The following is a 20,391-nucleotide window of genomic DNA, read 5'->3' as shown; positions in this document are numbered from 1 at the left end:
ATGTTAATTCATCAATCAAGTACAAGGGTGGAGCGAAAACCCGCAGACACTCGGCCCTCCATGGAATGAGTTTGACACCTGTGCTGTAGAGGAAGGGTCCCAAAGTTAGCTGACAAGGCTGCTTTGGTATTTAGAAATATGTGCAGTTTCCTGTGTTTCATCATCTAATTTGTGGGATGGATGTGTCATGGTGGAATATTGAGTGAGGGGAAAGTATTTTGAAACTTAATGATTTAGTATATTTACTGGCAGCTGAAAGGCATATTTGATTTATGGATACAGAGAGAACCATGTACATTTGTTTTTAACCTCATCAAACACTATCACCACCTTACTGGGTGTACACCTAACCATGGAAATGCTCTGTAAGGATTATAATTACTTTCCAGTGAATGTGACAGACAAAAGCAGAGCTGCTGCTTTGACATAATTCATCTGCCATTTATGTCACTATCAGAATTTCATTGATGAGGAATACAGCTGATGTTATTATAAATTGATCTGTTTTTTTCAAAATAAATTACAATATGGCAGTGGTTTGTTGATCTAAAGACTGAAATAGATTTGAAATAAAATAACAAGGAATGAACAGTTTAACTTTACATTGTAGGCTGATAACATGAGCAAAGTAGAAAATGGTCACTATAAGTAATAAATACACTATATACACAGCTAAGCAACCATCTCTTGAGTTGAGGCCAGCCAGGTCTCTTATAAGGCTGTGTTCCTCTCCTTGGGGGAGGCTCCCACCTGGTGATGTCTGTTCCTCTCCTCCTGGTAGCCTTGGTTCATAAGCCTGGTTAGGTACAGGAATAGGGTCTGGTTCAGAAACACAAAACAGAATTATGAGGACACCTGTAATAATGTTGAATTATAATCAAGGTTTGTAAACTCAGTGAAACATCAATTTTTCAGGACCCTCTCTTTCAAAGATAATTTGTAAAAATCAAAATAAATTCACACATCTTCATTGTAAAAATGAAGTTACACCAGGAACGCACAACCCCTCCATCAGTGCTCAGACTGTCTGCAATAGGCTGAGAGAGGCTGGACTGAAGGCTTGTAGGCCTGTTGTAAGGCAGGTCCTCACCAGACATCACTGGCAACAACGTCGCCTATTGGCACAAACCAACCGTCGCTGGACCAGACAGGACTGGCAAAAAGTGCTCTTCACTGACGAGTCGCGGTTTTGTCTCACCAGGGGTGATGGTCGGATTCGGGTTCATCATCGAAGGAATGAGCGCTACCCCGAGGCCTTTACTCTGGAGCGGGATCGACTTGGAGGTGGAGGGTTCGTCTGGTCTGGGGCGGTGTGTCACAGCATCATCGGACTGAGCTTGTTATCATTGCAGGCAATCTCAACGCTGTGCGTTACAGGGAAGACATCCTCTTCCTTCATGCGTGATTTTTTGCAAGACAGGAATGTCAGTATTCTGCCATGGCCAGTGAAGAGCCTGGATCTCAATTCCATTGAGCACGTCTGGGACCTGTTGGATTGGAGGGTGATGGCTAGGGCCATTTCCCCCAGAAATGTCTGGGAACTTGCAGGTGCCTTGGTGGAAGAGTGGGGTAACATCTTACAGCAAGAACTGGCAAATCTGGTGCAGTCCATGAGGAGGAGATGCACTGCAGTACTTAATACAGCTGGTGGCCACACCAGAAACTGACTGTTACTTTTGATTTTGACCCCCCCCCCCCCCCCCCCCTTGTTCAGGGACACATTTTTCCATTACTGTTTGGGGGCGTGCAATTGGTGAGGAATATTTCTGTCTGTAATAAAGCCATTTTGTGGGGGAAAACTCATTCTGGGGCGGCAGGGTAGCCTAGTGGTTAGAGCGTTGGACTAGTAACCGAAAGGTTGCAAGTTCAAATTCCCGAGCTGACAAGGTACAAATCTGTCGTTCTGCCCTTGAACAGGCAGTTAACCCACTGTTCCTCGGCTGTCACTGAAAATAAGAATTTGTTCTTAACTGACTTGCCTAGTTAAATAAAGGTTAAAATTATTATTTTTTAAAATCTGATTGGCTGGGCCTGGCTGCCCAGTGGGTGGGCCTAGCTGCCAAGTGGGTAGGCCTATGCCAACCCATGGTTACACCCCTTTAGAGTCATGTGAAATCCATAGATTAGGGCCTAATTTCTTTATTTAAATTTACTGTTTTCCTTAAAATCGTGGATATTGTGGCATTTTGCATTTATATTTTTATTCAGTATATTTAACTTGGATAGTTCACTCAGTAAAACTTGCCCTGATTTACCAGAGTCCTGTGGTGCATAAAACCAATTTTTAAAAACACAGTGACTGTCTAAAACACACTATTTACATCATACACACTAACACACAGTTAAATCTATGTGAGCGCAGATTTACATTTTACTGAAACTGATATTTCAGTTGATGAGTGTAGTAATACTTTGCAAATTATGTCAAGTAGGGTTACCACACATGACGCTAACATGTAAAAGATCTTGTGGTAGCCATGATGTGACAAAGCCATGCCATTTTCAATATGGTCATTTCTGGATCATTTTAATTTTCATGTCAGTCACCTCTCTTTTCCACTGGTGACCATTTCCATCTTGACATGTGTCATTGGATGTGGAAAACTCTGGCACTGCAGAAAGCCAAGAGACCTCTTGGACAAGAATTGGTTTCAGATGTGATTCTCATGATTGACACCCACGTATTTAATCAAAGTAGTCGCCGAAAAATATTGAATTGTGTACCTTCCACGCCTCCTCAAGCTCAGGGGTCCATCTCTCTTTGAGAATGGGTTGAACAGCACAGATGAATTCTGCTCCTACATACTGGAAATAAATCACATCAGAACAGGAAATTATCTATATCAATATCTATAGAAATGCAAACTGTAACTTTGCTTAACATGCATTGTCAGTGTGTGTCTTACGCTGTAGTATTTGGGTGGGGCGTTGTAGCGGTAGTGGCTCCTCCCCAGCTCCACAGCCAGAACCTCCAGTCTCTCCAGCTGTTCCAGTCTGGCCACACTCTTCTCAATAAAGGACATCACTCTGAGAGAAAAGGAAGACAGGCCTGGTTATGAAAGACAGCCTGACTGACAAGCATACAGGCATACCTTGGACCATCACTGATCATTAGCAGACACCTATATGGTCCAATTTATGTTGTCATCTTTTATCCTCTCTTTCAATAATTGTTCTACAACATTGAACGCTGAACATGGTTTAATTGTTGCCTACAGGCCTGTATTTTATATTAAAGAGCATGTGACAAATAACATTTGATTTGATTTAGGGAGTTTTATGCAGAACGATAAATACGCACAAAATGTTAAATGGGTGCGCTCCCTCTTAGCCTGGCCGCCGGTGAGGACATTTCTACTAATGTCCGTGTGAGTGGTTTGAGGGCCACTTGGCCTTCTCCTGGGAGGATGAGTGCAGAGGCTGTGTGGAGGTGTTGTGTACATATCCCTGTCTTTCTCCTGTAATGCCACTGCAGCCTCCATACCTTAGATTTTTTATCAAATCTCAATCACGTAGAAGCATTTTTTGGAACAATGTTGTTGAGTTCAGAAGACACAGAGTTCACAAGACACAGAGTTCACAAGACACATAACTCTGTGGCCTTTTGCAAAACAGTAAATTTGTTTTTAAAATGTAGTTGCTTTCTCAGAACATAAATACATTCATCAAAACTATATCCAATACAAGTCAACAGTAGCTATATTAGCATTTTTGCGCTTCATATTCAAATCATCTATAAGTAACATCATTGAGTTACACAATGCATTTTTAGATACTTTAGGATGATTTGGACATGAAGTGTGAAAATGCTAATATAGGAACGATTGACTTGCATTTGATTTGTTGCACAAATGCTAAAAAGTTTGTATTTGAAACAGTGGAAAGATAAACAAAACCAAAGCATGGGTTGCTGTCATACCTTGTACATAAACTGCTTACAGGGTAAGGAAACCAATATGTAATTTTGCAATTTGGGTGAACTATCCTTTTAACATCAAAGGGTGTTCTTAAAAAAATCCCAGAACAGCACCATCTAGTGGTCAAATATCAGGATGTTTTTTATTTTTTTATTTTACCGTTATTTTACCAGGTAAGTTGACTGAGAACACGTTCTCATTTGCAGCAACGACCTGGGGAATAGTTACAGGGGAGAGGAGGGGGATGAATGAGCCAATTGTAAACTGGGGATTATTAGGTGACCATGATGGTTTGAGGGCCAGATTGGGAATTTAGCCAGGACACCGGGGTTAACCCCCTACTCTTACGATAAGTGCCATGGGATCTTTAATGACCTCAGAGAGTCAGGACACCCGTTTAACGTCCCATCCGAAAGACGGCACCCTACACAGGGCAGTGTCCCCAATCACTGCCCTGGGGCATTGGGATATTTTTTAGACCAGAGGAAAGAGTGCCTCCTACTGGCCCTCCAACACCACTTCCAGCAGCATCTGGTCTCCCATCCAGGGACTGACCAGGACCAACCCTGCTTAGCTTCAGAAGCAAGCCAGCAGTGGTATGCAGGGTGGTATGCTGCTGGCTAAGGATGGATGTAGGATGGGACACAACAAATTCAATAACTAATTTCTCTGAACAGTGGAAAAAAAACTTTAACAAATTCGTTAAGAATAGATTACATAGGATGAAGAAACAATACTTCGAGCCGCAGCTCCATACTACTTGTCAGACATAGAGACCTGATACTGTATACTCAATGTTGGGGTGGGATTGGCCAATTTGGGTGCAATGAATTAGCATCATTTCTCAGAGATCAATAAAGTTGCAGGAATGCTAATCTTATCTGTTTCTAACTACAGGAAGTATTTCAGAACAATCTGAGATGGTGGGTGTTATGGCTTGCTGAAATGACATGTAACGACCCTAGATATTTCCTTATACTGTACATGGTTTGACACCGATGGGGTGATTTAGAATTCTGTACAGTAGTATTTATTGATTGCCAGAAATAGAGAACACAGTTGCACACATTTGTCTTCTGATGAAAACAATGTGTTATATTTTGTGAACAGAATTTTGTATTCATTGATGACAGTTGTATTTAAAGTTTCGCAAAAGGTGGTCTGATGCAAGTCACGTACTAAGGTAAGAAAAAGATTAGAAGTTCTGTAAATGTATTTGAGCATTTTATAATTTCTGTTCTGCTGTAGGTTCGTTTCAACACAGATCCCAAAATTGCTTGTACACGATTGAGTAAAACTGTAAGTGGAGACCTCAGGCTTAATTAGGTTTATTGGCCTTTCATGGTGAGATAAACAAAGAGGCTCAGCATACCCAGTGACACAACAGAATGGAGTAAACACACCATTGGAGAACTGCATATAGAGGATAAGAGTGTTCTTCTCTGGCAACAATATGTGATAATAGCCAGCCAGAGATTGGATATGACAGCTCTTCAGTCTCAGCTAGAAAAAAGCTCCCTTAACATTAACACTATTGTGATTATGGGATGTTCATTGTAGTTTGTTCTCATGTTACTGTCGTTTTTACATCTCATATAGGGACACAAACAGTGTTGACAGATCTTTGAAATAGGAAACTTAAATTGTACAGTATGTCATAAATTCCTTTGTTTCAATAAAATCAGTGATGCTCCATTGTGAGATTTTGACATTTGAAATGTAATAATACCACAACGGCTGTAGTGTATGGAACTTGAGAGCTGTGCACTGTAGAGACTTCAACAGAGTGCTGAATGGAGAGCTGGATGAAAGAGGAATCTCACATTGATATCAATGCAAAATTGACAGAAAAATAATCAGTGTAGTGTGGCGACTGACCGTAGGCCGTGTGCTCTCAGCTCCCGGCTGGTCCGTAACCTGTCAAGGTCCTCCACGTCTCGGAACAGGAAGAATACATCTTTGCATTCTGGATGGGTCTCAAACAACCTGTTACCAAGACAACAGACATTCGTGAGCCTCCAAGAGCCAGCTTCATAAAGCCTGCCTTAAACCAAACTGGCATATTCATTCCCACACAAAAAACATCCCTCTGTCCTCCAAGTTCTCCCACTGACTACATAACAGAGTTGAAGCAAGGCTGTAAATAAGGTGTTGAAAGTAATTATTTATGTTTTTCTATATAATGCAAGTGTTGAATCATCTGTTGATATTGTGATTTGGTTAAGCCTTGCCTGTCTCTATCCTTGTAAATATCTGTCTTCAAGGTGGCATTATAAGTCATCCCATCTGAGCCACGCAGTGATTTTAAGAACTTCTCCATTAGATCTGATTGTACCACTAAGCCCCTTGTAGTTCTCAGTCCTGGCTGCGCTCTCATCATCAGTCCTTCCCTGCTGGTCTCCAGGCCTACTACGGGCTGCAATCGCACACAGCATCAAGCCACTCAGTGTCAGGGGTGACCAGTATAGCCTTCTCTCCTTCTCCCCTTACAGAGCTGTAATGAATTCCCCTGCCTTCTCAGACCCAGTCATATCAGAGTCAAATGGTACATAAGTTCCAAAAGCCCACAATAAGCTTAGATACAGTGCAGGCACAGAATTTGTGTGTGTGTTTGTGTTTGTGCGTGTGCATAGGTATGTATGTGTATGTGTGCCCCATCTCTCCTCCTCACAGCCTCTACCTCAATCACCTCCAGCTCCAGTTTACCAAGATATTTCATTAATGCTGCAGTCCTATCAGGTAGCTATTCCAGCAGAGGTGTCTATCTTAAAATAGTCATGTAATCACTAAACCCAATGCCCTGCTTTGGGTTCCATAATGCATACATCACCATATACGGTACATACCATTAAAGCTCTGTAGAATCTATAGGATCCATGCATGAATATCTTGGCTTTATATTGCTAATTATCTCCTTCCCTTCCCATGTTTGTGTTTTCCCCCATCCCTCTGGTCCATCATGTTATGAAGTGGGGTATAAGAGCTTTGCACATACACTTCAATTTCCACCTCTTACTGCCTCTGTGTGAGAGAGAAAATAACCTTGTCATATTCACACTCACAGTTGTATCACAGCCAATTGTCACTGTCATAAACACAATGCCCATGAAAGACAGACGAATAGGAGCAGAGAAGAGGTGTGTGAGAGGTGATATCAAAATGGGTCTCTGAATCGTTGCTATGTTTTCCTAGCATTAAGAATAAATTATTTTCAGAATTTTGGCTGATGATACAAGAGACATGCTTCAGGGGACTTAAATGGACACATTCATTATACGGAATTCTGTCAAAATTACTAGAACCTTAAAATAATATAATTAACGACAGAGAAGAAAAGTAATAACGCAAAAGAAAATAAACAAAAATATCTTCATATTCTAGACATATGCTGCACTGAATGTAGACCTGAATACATTATATTATAATTCTGTTACTAGGTGAGATGGATATCAAGTAGATTTCTGGATGAACCCTATTGTTGTAGGACCCAGAATATTCTTCACCGTGAATGTCATTCTTAATTTATAGGCACAATGTAATTCATACCACACCTCATTGACGTAAGGGTAATTACACTTGTCTCTGTTGCTCCCACACAGCTACAGAAAACAATAGTTAAAGAGCTTCACACCTTAAACTACAGTATATTCAAATCAAATGTTCTTCGTCACATGCCTTGTAAACAAATGGTGTAGACTAACTTACTTACTTACTTACGGACCAATCCCAACCATGCAGAGAGAAAGTAAATAGAGAAATAATAGAAAACTAATAACACGTAATAATAAATACACAATGAGTAATGATAACTTGGATATATACACGGGGTACCAGTACTGAGTCGATGTGCAGGATTATGAGGTAATTGATGTAGATATGTACGTATAACTAGGAATAAAGTGACTAGATCATTAGCAGTAGCAGCAACGTATGTGTTTAGTCAAAAAAAGTTAGTGCAAAAAGGGTCAATGCAGATAGTTAACCAAATAGCTACCTGGACTATTTAACTAACTATTTAGCAGTCTTATGTCATGGGCTTAGAAGCTGTTCAGGGTCCTGTTGGTTCCAGACTTGGTGCATCGGTACCGCTTGCCTTGCGGTAGCAGAGAGAACAGTCTATGACTTGGGTGGCTGGAAGCTTTGGCAATTTTTAGGGTCTTCCACTGACACTGCCTGGTATAGAGGCCCCGGTTGGCAGGGAGCTCAGCCCTAGTGATGTACTGGGGCGTATCCACTACCCTCTGTAGTGCCTTGAGGTCAGATTCCAAGGAATAGCAATTCCAAGTGATGATGCAGACAATCAAGATGCTCTCAATGGTGCATCTGTAGAACCTTTTGAGGATCTGAGGGCCCATGCTAAATCTTTTCAGCCTCCTGAGAAGGAAGAGGTGTTGTCGTGCCCACTTCACCACTGTGTTGGTGTGTGTGGACCATGATAGATCCTTAGTGATGTGGACACAGAGGAACTTGAAGCTCTCAAGCTGCTCTACTACAGCCCCGTCGATGTGAACGAGGGAGTGCTGGGCCCTCCGTTTCCTGTAGTCCACAATCAGCTCCTTTGTCTTGCTGATGTTGAGGGAGAGGTTGTTGTCCTGGCACCACACTGCCAGGTCTCTGACCTCCTCACTGTGGGCAGTCTTATCATCATCTGTGATCAGGCCTACCACAGCCGTGTCGTCAGCAAACTTAATGATGGCGTTGGAGTCGTCCACGGCCACGCAGTCGTGGGTGAACAGGGAGTACAGGAGGGGACTTGGCACGCACCCCTGATTGAGGGTCAGCGTGGCGGATGTGTTGTTGCCTACCCTCACCACCTAGGGGCAGCCTGTCAGGAAGTCCAGGATACAGTTGAGCTGTAGTCAATGAACAGCATTCTCACATACAGTGCCTTCAGAAAGTATTCATACCCCTTGTTCCACATTTTATTCTGTTACCGCCTGAATTCAAAACGGATAAAATATATGTTTTTCCTCTTAACTATTTACACACAATACCCCATAATGAAGTGAAAACATGTTTTTAGAATTTGTTTCACATTTATTGAAAATGAAATACAGAAATCTCTCATTTACACAAGGTGAATGCCTCTCCCAGTGTCTGGTGGAAAGCTGACTGAACCAGATCTTCCTATAGGATTTTGCCTGTGCTTAGCTCTATTCAGTTTATCCCAAAAAATTACAAGCATAATACACATAACATGATGCAGCCACCACCATGCTTAAAAATAGGAAAAGTGGTACTTAGTGACGTGTTGTGTTGGATTTGCCTCAAACAAAACGCTTTGTATTAAGGACATAAAGTTCATTTCTTTGCCACATTTTTTTGCGGTAGGATGAGGTAGTCATTCAAAAATCAAGTTAAACACTATTATTGCACACAGAGCGAGTCCATGAAACCTACGTGACTTGTTAGGCACATATTTACTGCTGAACTTATTTAGGTTTAACATAACAAAGGGTTGAATACTTATTGACTTATGACATTTCAGCTTTTCATTTTTTATTCATTTGTAAACATTTCCCCCAAAAATAATCCACTTCCATATTACCTAGGTGTTGGTGCTGTACTGGAACACAAGGCTACACAAATCTAAATTTAATCCATTTGAAATTCAGGCTGTAACAACAAAATGTGGAATAAGTGAAAGGTTGTGAGTACTTTCTGAAGGCACTATATTGCCCTGATTGGGATTTGAGCATCTTCTGTGCTGTGCCTGGTGGTCTCTCTCTCTCTCCATCAACAGCCCTAATGTCAGACTACATTAGCACCAAACTAGGACTGCATAAACTATTCATTGTTTTTTTCTCTCTGCAAACTATTACATTTCAAAGGGTGGCTATTGGGCTTGTTGACATGTATTTTCTTTGCTGCAAGTGTCTTCGTTTGTCAATAGATAGGAAGGGAAGGGGCCTGTGCTGTATATTTCTCATGTAATATTGAGACATGATGTAAGATGATGGGAGGGAGGGAGGGAGGGAGGCAACACCCTCCAACCCCTTCATGAAAGTCTTCAAGCCACAAGGCAGAGGGATGTGGCAGCGGTTAAAGAATAGGACTACGTACTGTACAGTTGCTTGCTGTGAGCAGAGATTAAGCACCATGTCACATTCAATCATTGAGCCCCAAGAGCCCTCTCGGTTGTGGACTAAATGTCTCTCCCTAAATATGTCCTGAGAGCTTTTTGTATAAGGCAGCACAAGGAGCCAACATTTTATTAGGATGATGGGGGTCAGTTCTCATTTTATTGTTATATTGTGTATAATAATGTGTTGATCCTACAATTTGATCCTGTTTCCACAGTCATATGTATTGCAGGTATAATTACCAAAAACTACTGTGTAATAACAGTTTTAATAATGTGAAGTTGTTGGTTCATTTTTTGGTTTATAGTCGTGTCATTAATTATTATAAGTCAGTCATCATGCAGTCCCTGTGGTCATCAACTGTCTTTGATCTATGCAACTCATTCAATCATATCTGGAATTGAATAGCTCTGTTATTTTAAGTTGAGAGCAATAGTGTTGAAGATAATGTTTTGCCTTTCTATGAGAGGTACCATAAACATTTATGAAAATATTCAGTCTAATAAAGCAAAAATGTCTATCTTGCTTACAAATAACTAAAACAAAAAGAATCAGAACATCTCACCTGACAAACATAATAATTCCAACTTTTGCAATGTCCTCCTGGATAACCTTCCACGTCTCTTTGATCATCTCAATCTGCTCCTTGCTGAGATGCGCAACAGCATCCTCCGTCTTAGACTCGCCAGCTGTTTTCGGTGCCAGCCCTGATATTGCGCAGCCCATTGTTCTTGCTACAGCAAAATGTACTAAAAAGTAGTTAAAACACACGGAAAGAAACGTCTGCGCACCTGGGATATGGTTCAGGTATACGCCTGTTGCGCGTATGGTTGTACACGTAGTCTACAGCATCCAGGCATTAATGGGATTCGGTGACATCCAGAGCGCGTCATAAGAGTTACTCTTCTGTAACCTCGAGGGGCGGGGAACCATTTCTTTCCTAGAACAAATGGCTAAAAGCGCAATGCTGCCCAGGCCTACTGTAGTAGGCTATGCATATAGATCTAACCTATTATCCATGTAGGTGAATGACCATTAAAACAATGTGGAGAGATGATTAATCAATGGCATCAAAATGAAATTATATAATGTGTATATCATATTTCAGTCACAATGTCCAATAAATAGACTACAACCTTGTGTTTGCACCAACTGGGAGTCTTTAAATCCTCAGGGCAGCCAGGGACTTGCTATTATAACATTCAATTCAACCAACCAAGGGATTGATGATTGGTTGACTCGATCAGGTAGTTGAATCGATCGTCACCTAGGTGTAGGTGCTGTGCTGGAACACAATGCTACACACCCTGTGGGTCTCCTGGACCAGGGTTGAAGATCACTGCATTAAGTCAGTAGTCCTGTAATAAACTATTGGGTTTGATATATCCGGATTTATAAATCTCTTCTGAGAGCAGCATTAGTTGTTCCGTTGTCATGTATTACTGCTCAAACATCAGGAACAGCATAAGCTACCAAGTCTGTTAAACTTTTACTGTTGGTCACTATCAGATAATGGATCCTCTGTAAACATCTCTGCCTGAATTTCCCCCCTAATATGGTTCTACATTATTTCCGTCATTCAGTTATGACCTAAAAAGGGTTTTGCAAAGGGATGTTAGGATATTGTAATAGCAAGACCCAGTCATTCAGAATAACTTAACTCAGCGAGACATGGAAATCCATTTTTCATATTTGATTATTTTTCCTACTTACATTAACCACAAAAAATGATGTACTGTAATTTCAAAAGCTCAGATTTTATTGAGCATATATGCCATTTCAAGTATGACATTTTTCTGTGCCGTTTCTGGAATGGTCTAGGAAGACGAGGATAATTTCATAAATAACAAGGAACTAGATCAGAAAACAACTCCAGTGATGTATGGAAACAATCATAGTATTGAGTAGTAGCTAAATGTGGCGCATCTGGCTGAATAGTAGACAGCACAGACCATACATCTCCCATTTTTAAACAACTGAAGGAAAAACACTTTGACCAAAGGTCAAATAGGGTTGAGTGAATCCTAATGGCTGTAAATCTGCAATAAATAACTTAAATGGTGGCCCAGCCTTCCAAATTGACATATTAAGTCGCATATCTCTTTTCACTATTTCCTTGCTTATGACCCTCACAATTGATTCACAAATAGAGGATGACCATTGCATTGTTACACAGGGGGGTAAAAAAGTGTAATCTGGACAGATCTACTTCAATATGCTGACGTTTGTTTTCTCAAAACCATTTTCCTTATATACATAGTCATTCTCCTTATATAAACACATTTCATGATGGTGTAAGAACAAGACACATTTACAACTATTTATACATTTTACAAAGTCACAACATTTCCCCATGGGGTGCTCTTGATTGTTCAATATCCCTAGTAGGCAACACCAGAAGTGAGAAAAGAGTGATGTGAGATAAGGTGATAATACAGACAAAAAGTAGACAATGAACATGAAAATGGTACTCCTAACACAGTAGCAGTAGTTACTGCCTAATAGACAGTATTTATAGTCATATTTCTCAACGTCAATTGCATATATAGGTAAGAAAAGGCTTATTTCATTATTTACAGAAAGCGATCAAATAGACAGGGCATTTACAGTGTTTGATCCCAAGTACTGGAATTTTGCTCGTAGGTTTTTTACCAGACTACTCTCAATCTTTTTGCCTGAAGTCAGTGCAGACCTCTTGGCACAGTACTGGTAGTCGAGGCTTTTCGAGATTTTAAGTTTGGTCTTTCCTTTAGCTCCTTGTTCCTCCACTCTCGCCTTCCCTCCAGTCTCCTCTGGCCCATCGCCAGCAACCCGCTCCACTATAATAACCTTGTGCTCGTTGGGCAGGGTAGCCTGACCAGCTATGTAACAGCTCCTCATTGTCTCCTGAAGGTTCTGCAGCTCCTGTAGAGGCAGTGTTCCTAGCAAGTGATCAAAAGAGTGCCACCTGCAAAGTGGTGGCTGGGGTTGAGCCTCTCCCACAGAACTCCCACCCTGGTGGTCCATGGATGGCATAGTCTCAAGTGAGTCTGTTAGTCCACTGTTAGTGTTTGTGGAGCAGTTGCAGCTGGATGAGTAGCCATTGGGGCTCCATGAGGTACTGAAGCCCTCAGTGCAACTCTGCATCCTCTGTGGGACGGAGCAGCTATGGCTGACAGGTGATGGGTGGGAGGAACCAGGGTCCAGCCTGTGGTTAGTGTATTTGGAGCGCAGCTCCTGGACATCTGGCCAGTGGAAACTCTGTGTCTGCACTGGGCTGTGAGGACTGTTGGGACAGGGGGACGTGACCCGTGAGCTAGCCCCAGAGTTGAGACTTGGGACTGGGCTTGGGGTCCTCCGCTCATGCACGACCACCTGCTCATTGGATTTGAGTGACAGTGTCAGGTTAGGCCTACCTGCATACACAGAAAGACAGGTCAGAGATAAAGGACAGCAGTTTGATCATTTTAGCTTTGCAGATTAGAGTATCATATCAAATCATAATGGATCAGCAAAACATTAAAACAGATCCCTGACAGCTTACCCCAGTCACTCCTTTGGACCTTCTCCTCATAGACAGCTGGTAGGTTCTTAAGGGCAACGTGGTTCTCAGCCTCCATGTTTCTCTGCCTCACCACGGGCCTGCTGTTCTTGATGCGCTGGCTGTACTGGCGGGCCAGTTGGAAAACCTTGTTCTTCATCTTCTCCATATCCTGCAGAATCAGGTCCTCATCCGCCCCTGAACGCAGGCTGATGATCCTGGGGAGGGGAGCTCTACTGACTGTGTCTCTCTCCCAGGACTTGGGAGTCTTATTCTGGCAGGACTCCTGCCATGAGAAGGGGTCTGTGGAGGTTGTGATGGGTGATGAGGATTCCTCTGAGACAGCATCCATGTCTGACTCCTCCAGGATCCTCAGGGGCTCAATATACTCAGCTTCAGGGCTCTCGCTGCTGGTTCCCCCCTTCCGGGATAGATGTGATCTGGGATGGACAATGTCCTCTGTACCCTGGATACCCTTGGGTTTCCCAAGGCTCCCATAAACCTCCTCCATCTCCATGTCTTGCCACACTTGGACCATGTCCAAGGATGGTCTGAAGAACTCATCCTTGTCTCCAACAGGAACATCATTGACACTCTGGGAACTGGGCTTGATGTCTGCAGCTTTTTGTGGCTCCAGCACAGGGGTACTATTAGTCCTCTGCTCTTTTTCTAAGCCAGGAAGGTCGAACACTGACCAGGATGTGGGCCGGTTGTTCGGGGAGACCTTGCTGTGCCCTGGAACCGCTTGGTCCTGGGGTTTGCTGTTGAGCTGCTGGCTCAGGTGTCTGACCAGGCCTGCAGGAATATAGGACAGGCTCTCCCTGCGCTTGATGCTGAAGCTGGCATCCTGGTGCTCTGCATGCTCATAGTACCTCCTGATCTTGTGGATGAGTATCCGGTCCTGCTTGGAGAGAGTGGATCTGCGCTCCACCTCCATGAGGTCATCTGGTCTAGGGGCAGGCGTATAGGTGTTGCCTTTCAGGAGCAGTGGGTGCTCTGGGGTGGAGTTAACCAGGGTCTGGACCTTCTCCTCGAGCTCGGTGTTCAGACAGGGTGTGCTGCTGCTCTTGCTGCCCAACTGAGGTGAGGGGTAGCCCAGGGAACACAGGTCCTCTGAGACCACCAGGCTGCCGACAAAATGCTCAGTGATTATACTGCCCTGGTCCAACACAGAGGCAGGCAGGATGCGGCTGGTCTCAGTTCCCACCGCCGCACCAAACTCTGAACACTCTCCATTTGTCACTGATGAGTTCATCTCATCCTGTTGGACAGAGCAGTCACTCTCCTCTTCCTCCCCTCCCGCTCTGTACCTTCCTTCTTCCTCTACTCCTCCCCCGATACCCCTCTCAGGCTCCAGTGTCTGAGACGTCTCAAGCTGTCTGGGATGCAGGGTCGGCGAAGCATCAGGATCTGTGCATAGGGGTGGGTTCGCCTCACTCTGTTCCATCACTAATACCTTAGAAGCACTGCTTTGAGGAGGCACCTCCTCCGCATACACCTGGATAAGGAGGAAGGAAGAGTGAATCTTAACATCAGGATGGAATAAAGCAGTCATTATCTGACATTGGATCAATGAGCCAAGTCAAATGATCAGGTTAAATCTGCTACAGCAGCCATGATCTCTGATCCACGTCTGGTAGTGCATGGCGTCGAATATTCTGACAACATGACAGAGTCACAGTAGAATGTGTAATAAAACGTTCAGAGCATTTTGATTCCATTTGTATCTTTATAGCTAATTCATCACAATTGCCACCGGCCATTTCACACGCCCCTGCTGAACTCTGCTGTAAAATGTAGCACTTTAAAAACCGTTTAACAGTTTTAATTTCACAGATTTGCACGCAGTGTGAAGTTATAACAGACTAATTTCCAGCTGCAGTCTGGCTGTGGCAGAATGTGTGTGTGTTAAGGAATGCAGTGGGAGCTTCGGGTAGGAAATAAGGGAGGGATCAAAACAACTTGTTACACTCGGCTTGGAAGCAGACAAGAGCACCCAGGATCTATCAAAATGTTCCCCCTGACCATGAGAGATGACAGGGGGCAACAACATGGAGGGAACATTCTCATTTACAGGGTATAAATACACAACCCCCTAGTTGTATTAGATCAGAACCGAACCATTTTGGGCCACCTACCAGTCTTCCCAAATTCCCATCCCCTCAAAAGATTAAGACTTTTCTGTTAGTATCCCCTATATTTGAGATACAGTACAACAAAAGAAAACATTCATCCGTTCAGAATCTCTTGAAGCCTAGTCTCATGTGACAGATTTGGTTCAACTTTGACCCAGCCAGTCCAAACTCTTCATACCTGGTCAGTGAAGGTCTCCTCTGTAGCAAACTCGCTGATCTCCTGGGCTGATGTCTCCTTCCTCTCCCCCATTGATGCCTTCTTAACTACAACCTCATAGTGTTCTTCATCCTGGGGTAGCAGAACACAACATGAAAGGGACTGCAGCATGCTTAGGGTAAACACGGGGTCTTAGATGGCCAAATCCATACAGTGAAGAATCACAAGACTTTTCTATCATCTGGTTCCAGACACAAGCTGGGCAGCACTGATTTGCATTTAGTTGTAACGCACCTGTGTGACAATACATTATATAGACAGCTGCCATTCATATTACAGGATGTTCAACATTCAAGCCATTTTAATGCCATTGTAGCAATTAACCCTAATAAAGCTCCTCTGTAGTTTTGGAAAAATCTAAAGGGAAACCTAACTAATGTGAAGACCAAAGCACATATTATCCTGACTACGTGATTTGACAGCCAAATTCACCTTTGAAGTCATACATCAGCTCTGTGGATCCATTGACTCAATGCAAATGAACCCATCAAATACGCACAAGGCTAATTGCTAACTTGTTTTCTCTACAATGTTGATTTTCAAAGCAAATTGTGTCACATGCGCTGAATACAACAAATGTAGACCTTACCTTTTAATGCTTCCTTACAAGCCCTTAACCAACAATGTATATCAATGATGTATGTATAGATCAATGATGCCGCTCTTGCTGCGGGCGATTCTCTGATCCACCTCTACGCAAACACCATTCTGTATACATCTGGCCTTTTTTTGGACACTGTGTTAACAAACCTCCAAATGAGCTTCAACGCCATACAACTCTCCTTCCGGGGCCTCCAACTGCTCTTAAATTCTAGTAAAACTAAATGCATGCTCTTCAACCGATCGCTGCCCGCACCCGCCTGCCCGACTAGCATCACTACTCTGGACAGTTTGGACTAAGAATATGTGGACAACTATAAATACCTAGGTGTCTGGCTAGACTGTATACTCTCCTTCCAGACTCATATTAAGCATCTCTAATCCAAAATGATATCTAGAACCGGCTTCCTATTTTGCAACAAAGCCTCCTTCACTCATGCTGCCAAACATACCCTCGTAAAACTGACTATCCTGCCGATCCTTGACTTCGGCGATGTCATTTACAAAATAGCCTCCAACACTCTACTCAGCAAATTGGATGCCGTCTATCACAGTGCCACCCGTTTTGTCACCAAAGCCCCATATACTACCCACCACTGCAACCTGTATGCTCTTGATGGCTGGTCCTCACTACATATTCGTCACCAAACCCACTGGCTCCAGGTCATCTATAAGTCTTTGCTAGGTAAAGCCCCACCTCATCTCAGCTCACTGGTCACCATAGCAGCACCCACCTGTAGCACGCGCTCCAGCAGGTATCTCTCACTGGTCATCTCCAAAGCCAACACCTCCTTTGGCCGCCTTTCCTTCCACTTCTCTGCTGCCATTGACTGGAACGAATTGCAAAAATCACTGAAGTTGGAGACATATCTCCCTCACTAACTATAAGCATCAGCTGTCAGAGCAGCTTACCGATCACTGCAGCTGTACACAGCCCATCTGTAAATAGCCCATCCTACCATCTACCTACCGCATCCCCATATTTTATTTTCTGGTCTTTTGCACACCAGTATTTCTACTTGCATATCCTCATCTGCACATATATCACTCCAGTGTTAATTGCTAAATTGTAATTATTTCGCCACTATGGCCTATTTATTGCCTTACCTCTTTACCCCATTTGCATACACTGTATACTGATTTTTATATTGTGTTATTGACTGTACGTTTGTTTATCCCATGTGTAACTGTGTTGTTTTTGTCGCACTGCTTTACTTTCTCTGCCAGGTTGCAGTTGTAAATGAAAACTTGTTCTCAACTGGCGTACCTGGTAAAATAAAGGTGAAATAAAATTTTAAAATAATATTTAAAAATGCAGTTAAGAAAATAATATTTTACTGTGTTACTTTTTATTTCATTTAGTAAATATTTTAACCAACAATGCAGTTCAAGAAATAGTTAAGGGCTTGTAAGTAAGCATTTCACGGTAAGGTCTACTACACCTGTTGTTTTTGTCGCACTGCTTTACTTTCTTGGCCAGGTTGCAGTTGTAAATGAAAACTTGTTCTGAACTGGCGTACCTGGTAAAATAAAGGTGAAATAAAAATAATATTTAAAAATGCAGTTAAGAAAATTATATTTTACTGTGTTACTTTTTATTTCATTTAGTAAATATTTTAACCAACAATGTAGTTCAAGAAATAGTTAAGGGCTTGTAAGTAAGCATTTCACGGTAAGGTCTACTACACCTGTTGTATTTGGCGCATGTGACAAATAACATTTGATTTACTAAATAAACTAAAGTAAAAAAAGTATCACGATAAAATAACTAAGCTATATACAGGGGGTACCAGTACAGAGTCAATGTGCAGAGGTAATATGTACATGTAGGGGTTAAGTGACTATGCATAGATAATTAACAGCAAATAGCAGCAGGGTAAAACTTGGCTCTTATGGCGGTTAGGGGTTAGAAGCTCTTAAGGAGCCTTTTGGACCTAGACTTGGCGCTCCATTACAGCTTGTCACGCGGTAGCAGAGAGAACAGTCTATGACTTGGGTGGCTGAAGGCTTTGACCATTTTTTGGGTCTGTAATGCTCCGCAACACACGAGAGAAAAGCATGGTAGTGTGCGCGTTAACCATTAGGGCTGGGAACTGCCAGAGACTTCACCATACGACATTATCACGATACGACATTATCACGATACGACATTATCACGATACAATACCTATTGCAATTCTCACGATTCTATATGTATTGTGATTCAATACTATGATATGATGTTCCAAACATATTGCTCACTATATGTCTGCTGCAGAGAGACAAGAGAGCATGAGAACATTTGTTTTGATCAGTCATGGAAATAAATGTGCTGATAACATGTTTTTTTTTTTTTTTTTTGGGGGGGTGGATCAGCTTAATATTGCGGAAAGAATGTTGCTTCCAATGTAATTGTCTGCATCATTTCCAATCCCCCATATTTTTTGGGGTAAATATATATATCCATTCACGTATGCATACATATACACATACACATACCTACATAGACATACATACTTTTTTAAAAGAGTATACCTTTATTATTATTCCCCGCAAACCCTACCACCGATCCCCCAATTGGAGTAAACTGATAAACATTTCTGTTTTTACCTTCAATTTATACATCTTATACACATTTTACAGACACAGTCTACTTTATAATAGTTCTCTTGTTTGTTCTTAGTCCTTCCTCTATTTCTGTTGTCCATCCAGTTTGATTTCCACTTGTAACTGTGCTATTTCACAATAGCTCCGCACCTATACACATTTCACAGATCCCGAATGCCCTACATTGTTTATCTTGTTATTAGTCCCACCCTTCAGCTCCACTCAACCTTTCCCATCTATCTTCCATCATCATCCATTTCGGATTTTTATTTGCCATATATGTTTCAACTGTGCTGTGATGCTTCACAAAAGATTTGAATCTTCCTATTCTCATAGCTTCCACGGATTGTAAATTAAAAATAAACATTTTTGCTAAAATAATTATTATATTATTGATTGACTATGGCTTTTCAGATCCCCCAGTATTGCTATCTGTAGCGTTAGTTCTACGCAAATGTTGCAATTCTTCAACCATTCCTGGACCTGTGACCAAAAACGAGCTACATGCGGACAATACCAAAATAAATGGTCTAATGACTCTGCCTCCTCAGCAGAATCTACAGAGCTGGGAAGATTGTATCCCCCATATATATAACATTCTATTAGTTGCAAGAATTTTGTACAATAATTTAAATTGAAAAATTTGAAGTTTTGAATCCGGCGTTGTTTTGCGTATCAATTCATAAACCATGTGCCATGGAATGGGTACATCGAAAATCTCTTCCCAACTATTTTGCAATTTATATGGCACAGCTGTAAGTTTTTTGGTCCTTAAATGAAATTGGTATATGTTTTTATTTATCACACTTTTCTTTAACCATTTATGTTCTTTAATATAAGGCAGACATACAAGTTCCTTACTTTTATCCCCTTCCACCTGCCTCTTCCATTTTTGTGGTAATGCTGCAATTAATTGGTTGTAATTTTGGGTAGAGCAGACATTTCCATATGTCTGTGTTAGCTGCATGTGTGACATTACTCCACCAGTCCTATTTATGATATCATTCACAAAAATTATACCTTTTTTAAACATTTCTTCGATAAATACAGTTTTTTTTATCAATTACTATATTTGAATTTATTCACAAGATTTGTTGTACTATTTGTTCCGTCCTTTCAGGTGGATTAAACTGAAATTGCAACCAACTTTCTAAGGCTTGTTTAAAAAATAAAGATATTTTGGAGATTATTTCCTTTTCAAGCAACCGAAAGTGAGCAGGTGTAATCTGAATAAAGGGAAAAAGGCCCTTCTTGAACATAGGATGAGACATTCGTACCAATCTACTAGAGAACCAGTTTGGATTTAAGTATAACTTTTGTATGACTGATGCCT

At 41.8% G+C, this 20,391-nt stretch overlaps 2 protein-coding genes across 3 annotated transcripts in view; both read right to left on the bottom strand.

The window, feature by feature from the left end:
- Positions 1–216: 216 nt before the first annotated feature.
- On the bottom strand, positions 217–11,655 carry LOC129811605 (neuroglobin-like). Its single transcript, XM_055863043.1, has 5 exons — positions 10,566–11,655; positions 5,796–5,903; positions 2,907–3,027; positions 2,725–2,805; positions 217–819 (listed from the first exon to the last, which is right to left on the bottom strand). The coding sequence occupies exons 1-5, from the start codon at positions 10,724–10,726 to the stop codon at positions 712–714; spliced, it is 579 nt and encodes a 192-aa protein (XP_055719018.1). The 5' UTR covers positions 10,727–11,655; the 3' UTR covers positions 217–711.
- An 81-nt stretch (positions 11,656–11,736) lies between these two features.
- LOC129811603 (pleckstrin homology domain-containing family G member 3-like) overlaps positions 11,737–20,391 on the bottom strand; it is a 64,359-nt gene continuing 55,704 nt past the window's right edge. Inside the window, exons 17-20 of one of the 2 annotated variants that reach the window (XM_055863037.1) lie at positions 17,207–17,302; positions 15,834–15,944; positions 13,524–15,018; positions 11,737–13,395 (exon numbers count right to left, since the gene is read on the bottom strand). In XM_055863037.1, the coding sequence (XP_055719012.1) occupies positions 12,587–13,395; positions 13,524–15,018; positions 15,834–15,944; positions 17,207–17,302 (2,511 nt within the window). In that variant the 3' untranslated portion in view covers positions 11,737–12,586. The remainder of the gene's footprint in view (positions 13,396–13,523; positions 15,019–15,833; positions 15,945–17,206; positions 17,303–20,391) is intronic. The other variant, XM_055863038.1, reaches the window with a different exon arrangement.

Source organism: Salvelinus fontinalis, chromosome 15, assembly GCF_029448725.1.
Source record: "Salvelinus fontinalis isolate EN_2023a chromosome 15, ASM2944872v1, whole genome shotgun sequence".
Taxonomy (NCBI): Eukaryota; Metazoa; Chordata; class Actinopteri; order Salmoniformes; family Salmonidae; genus Salvelinus; species Salvelinus fontinalis.
Note: the sequence above shows the minus strand (reverse complement) of the source record. Positions and strands in the feature narration are given on the sequence as shown.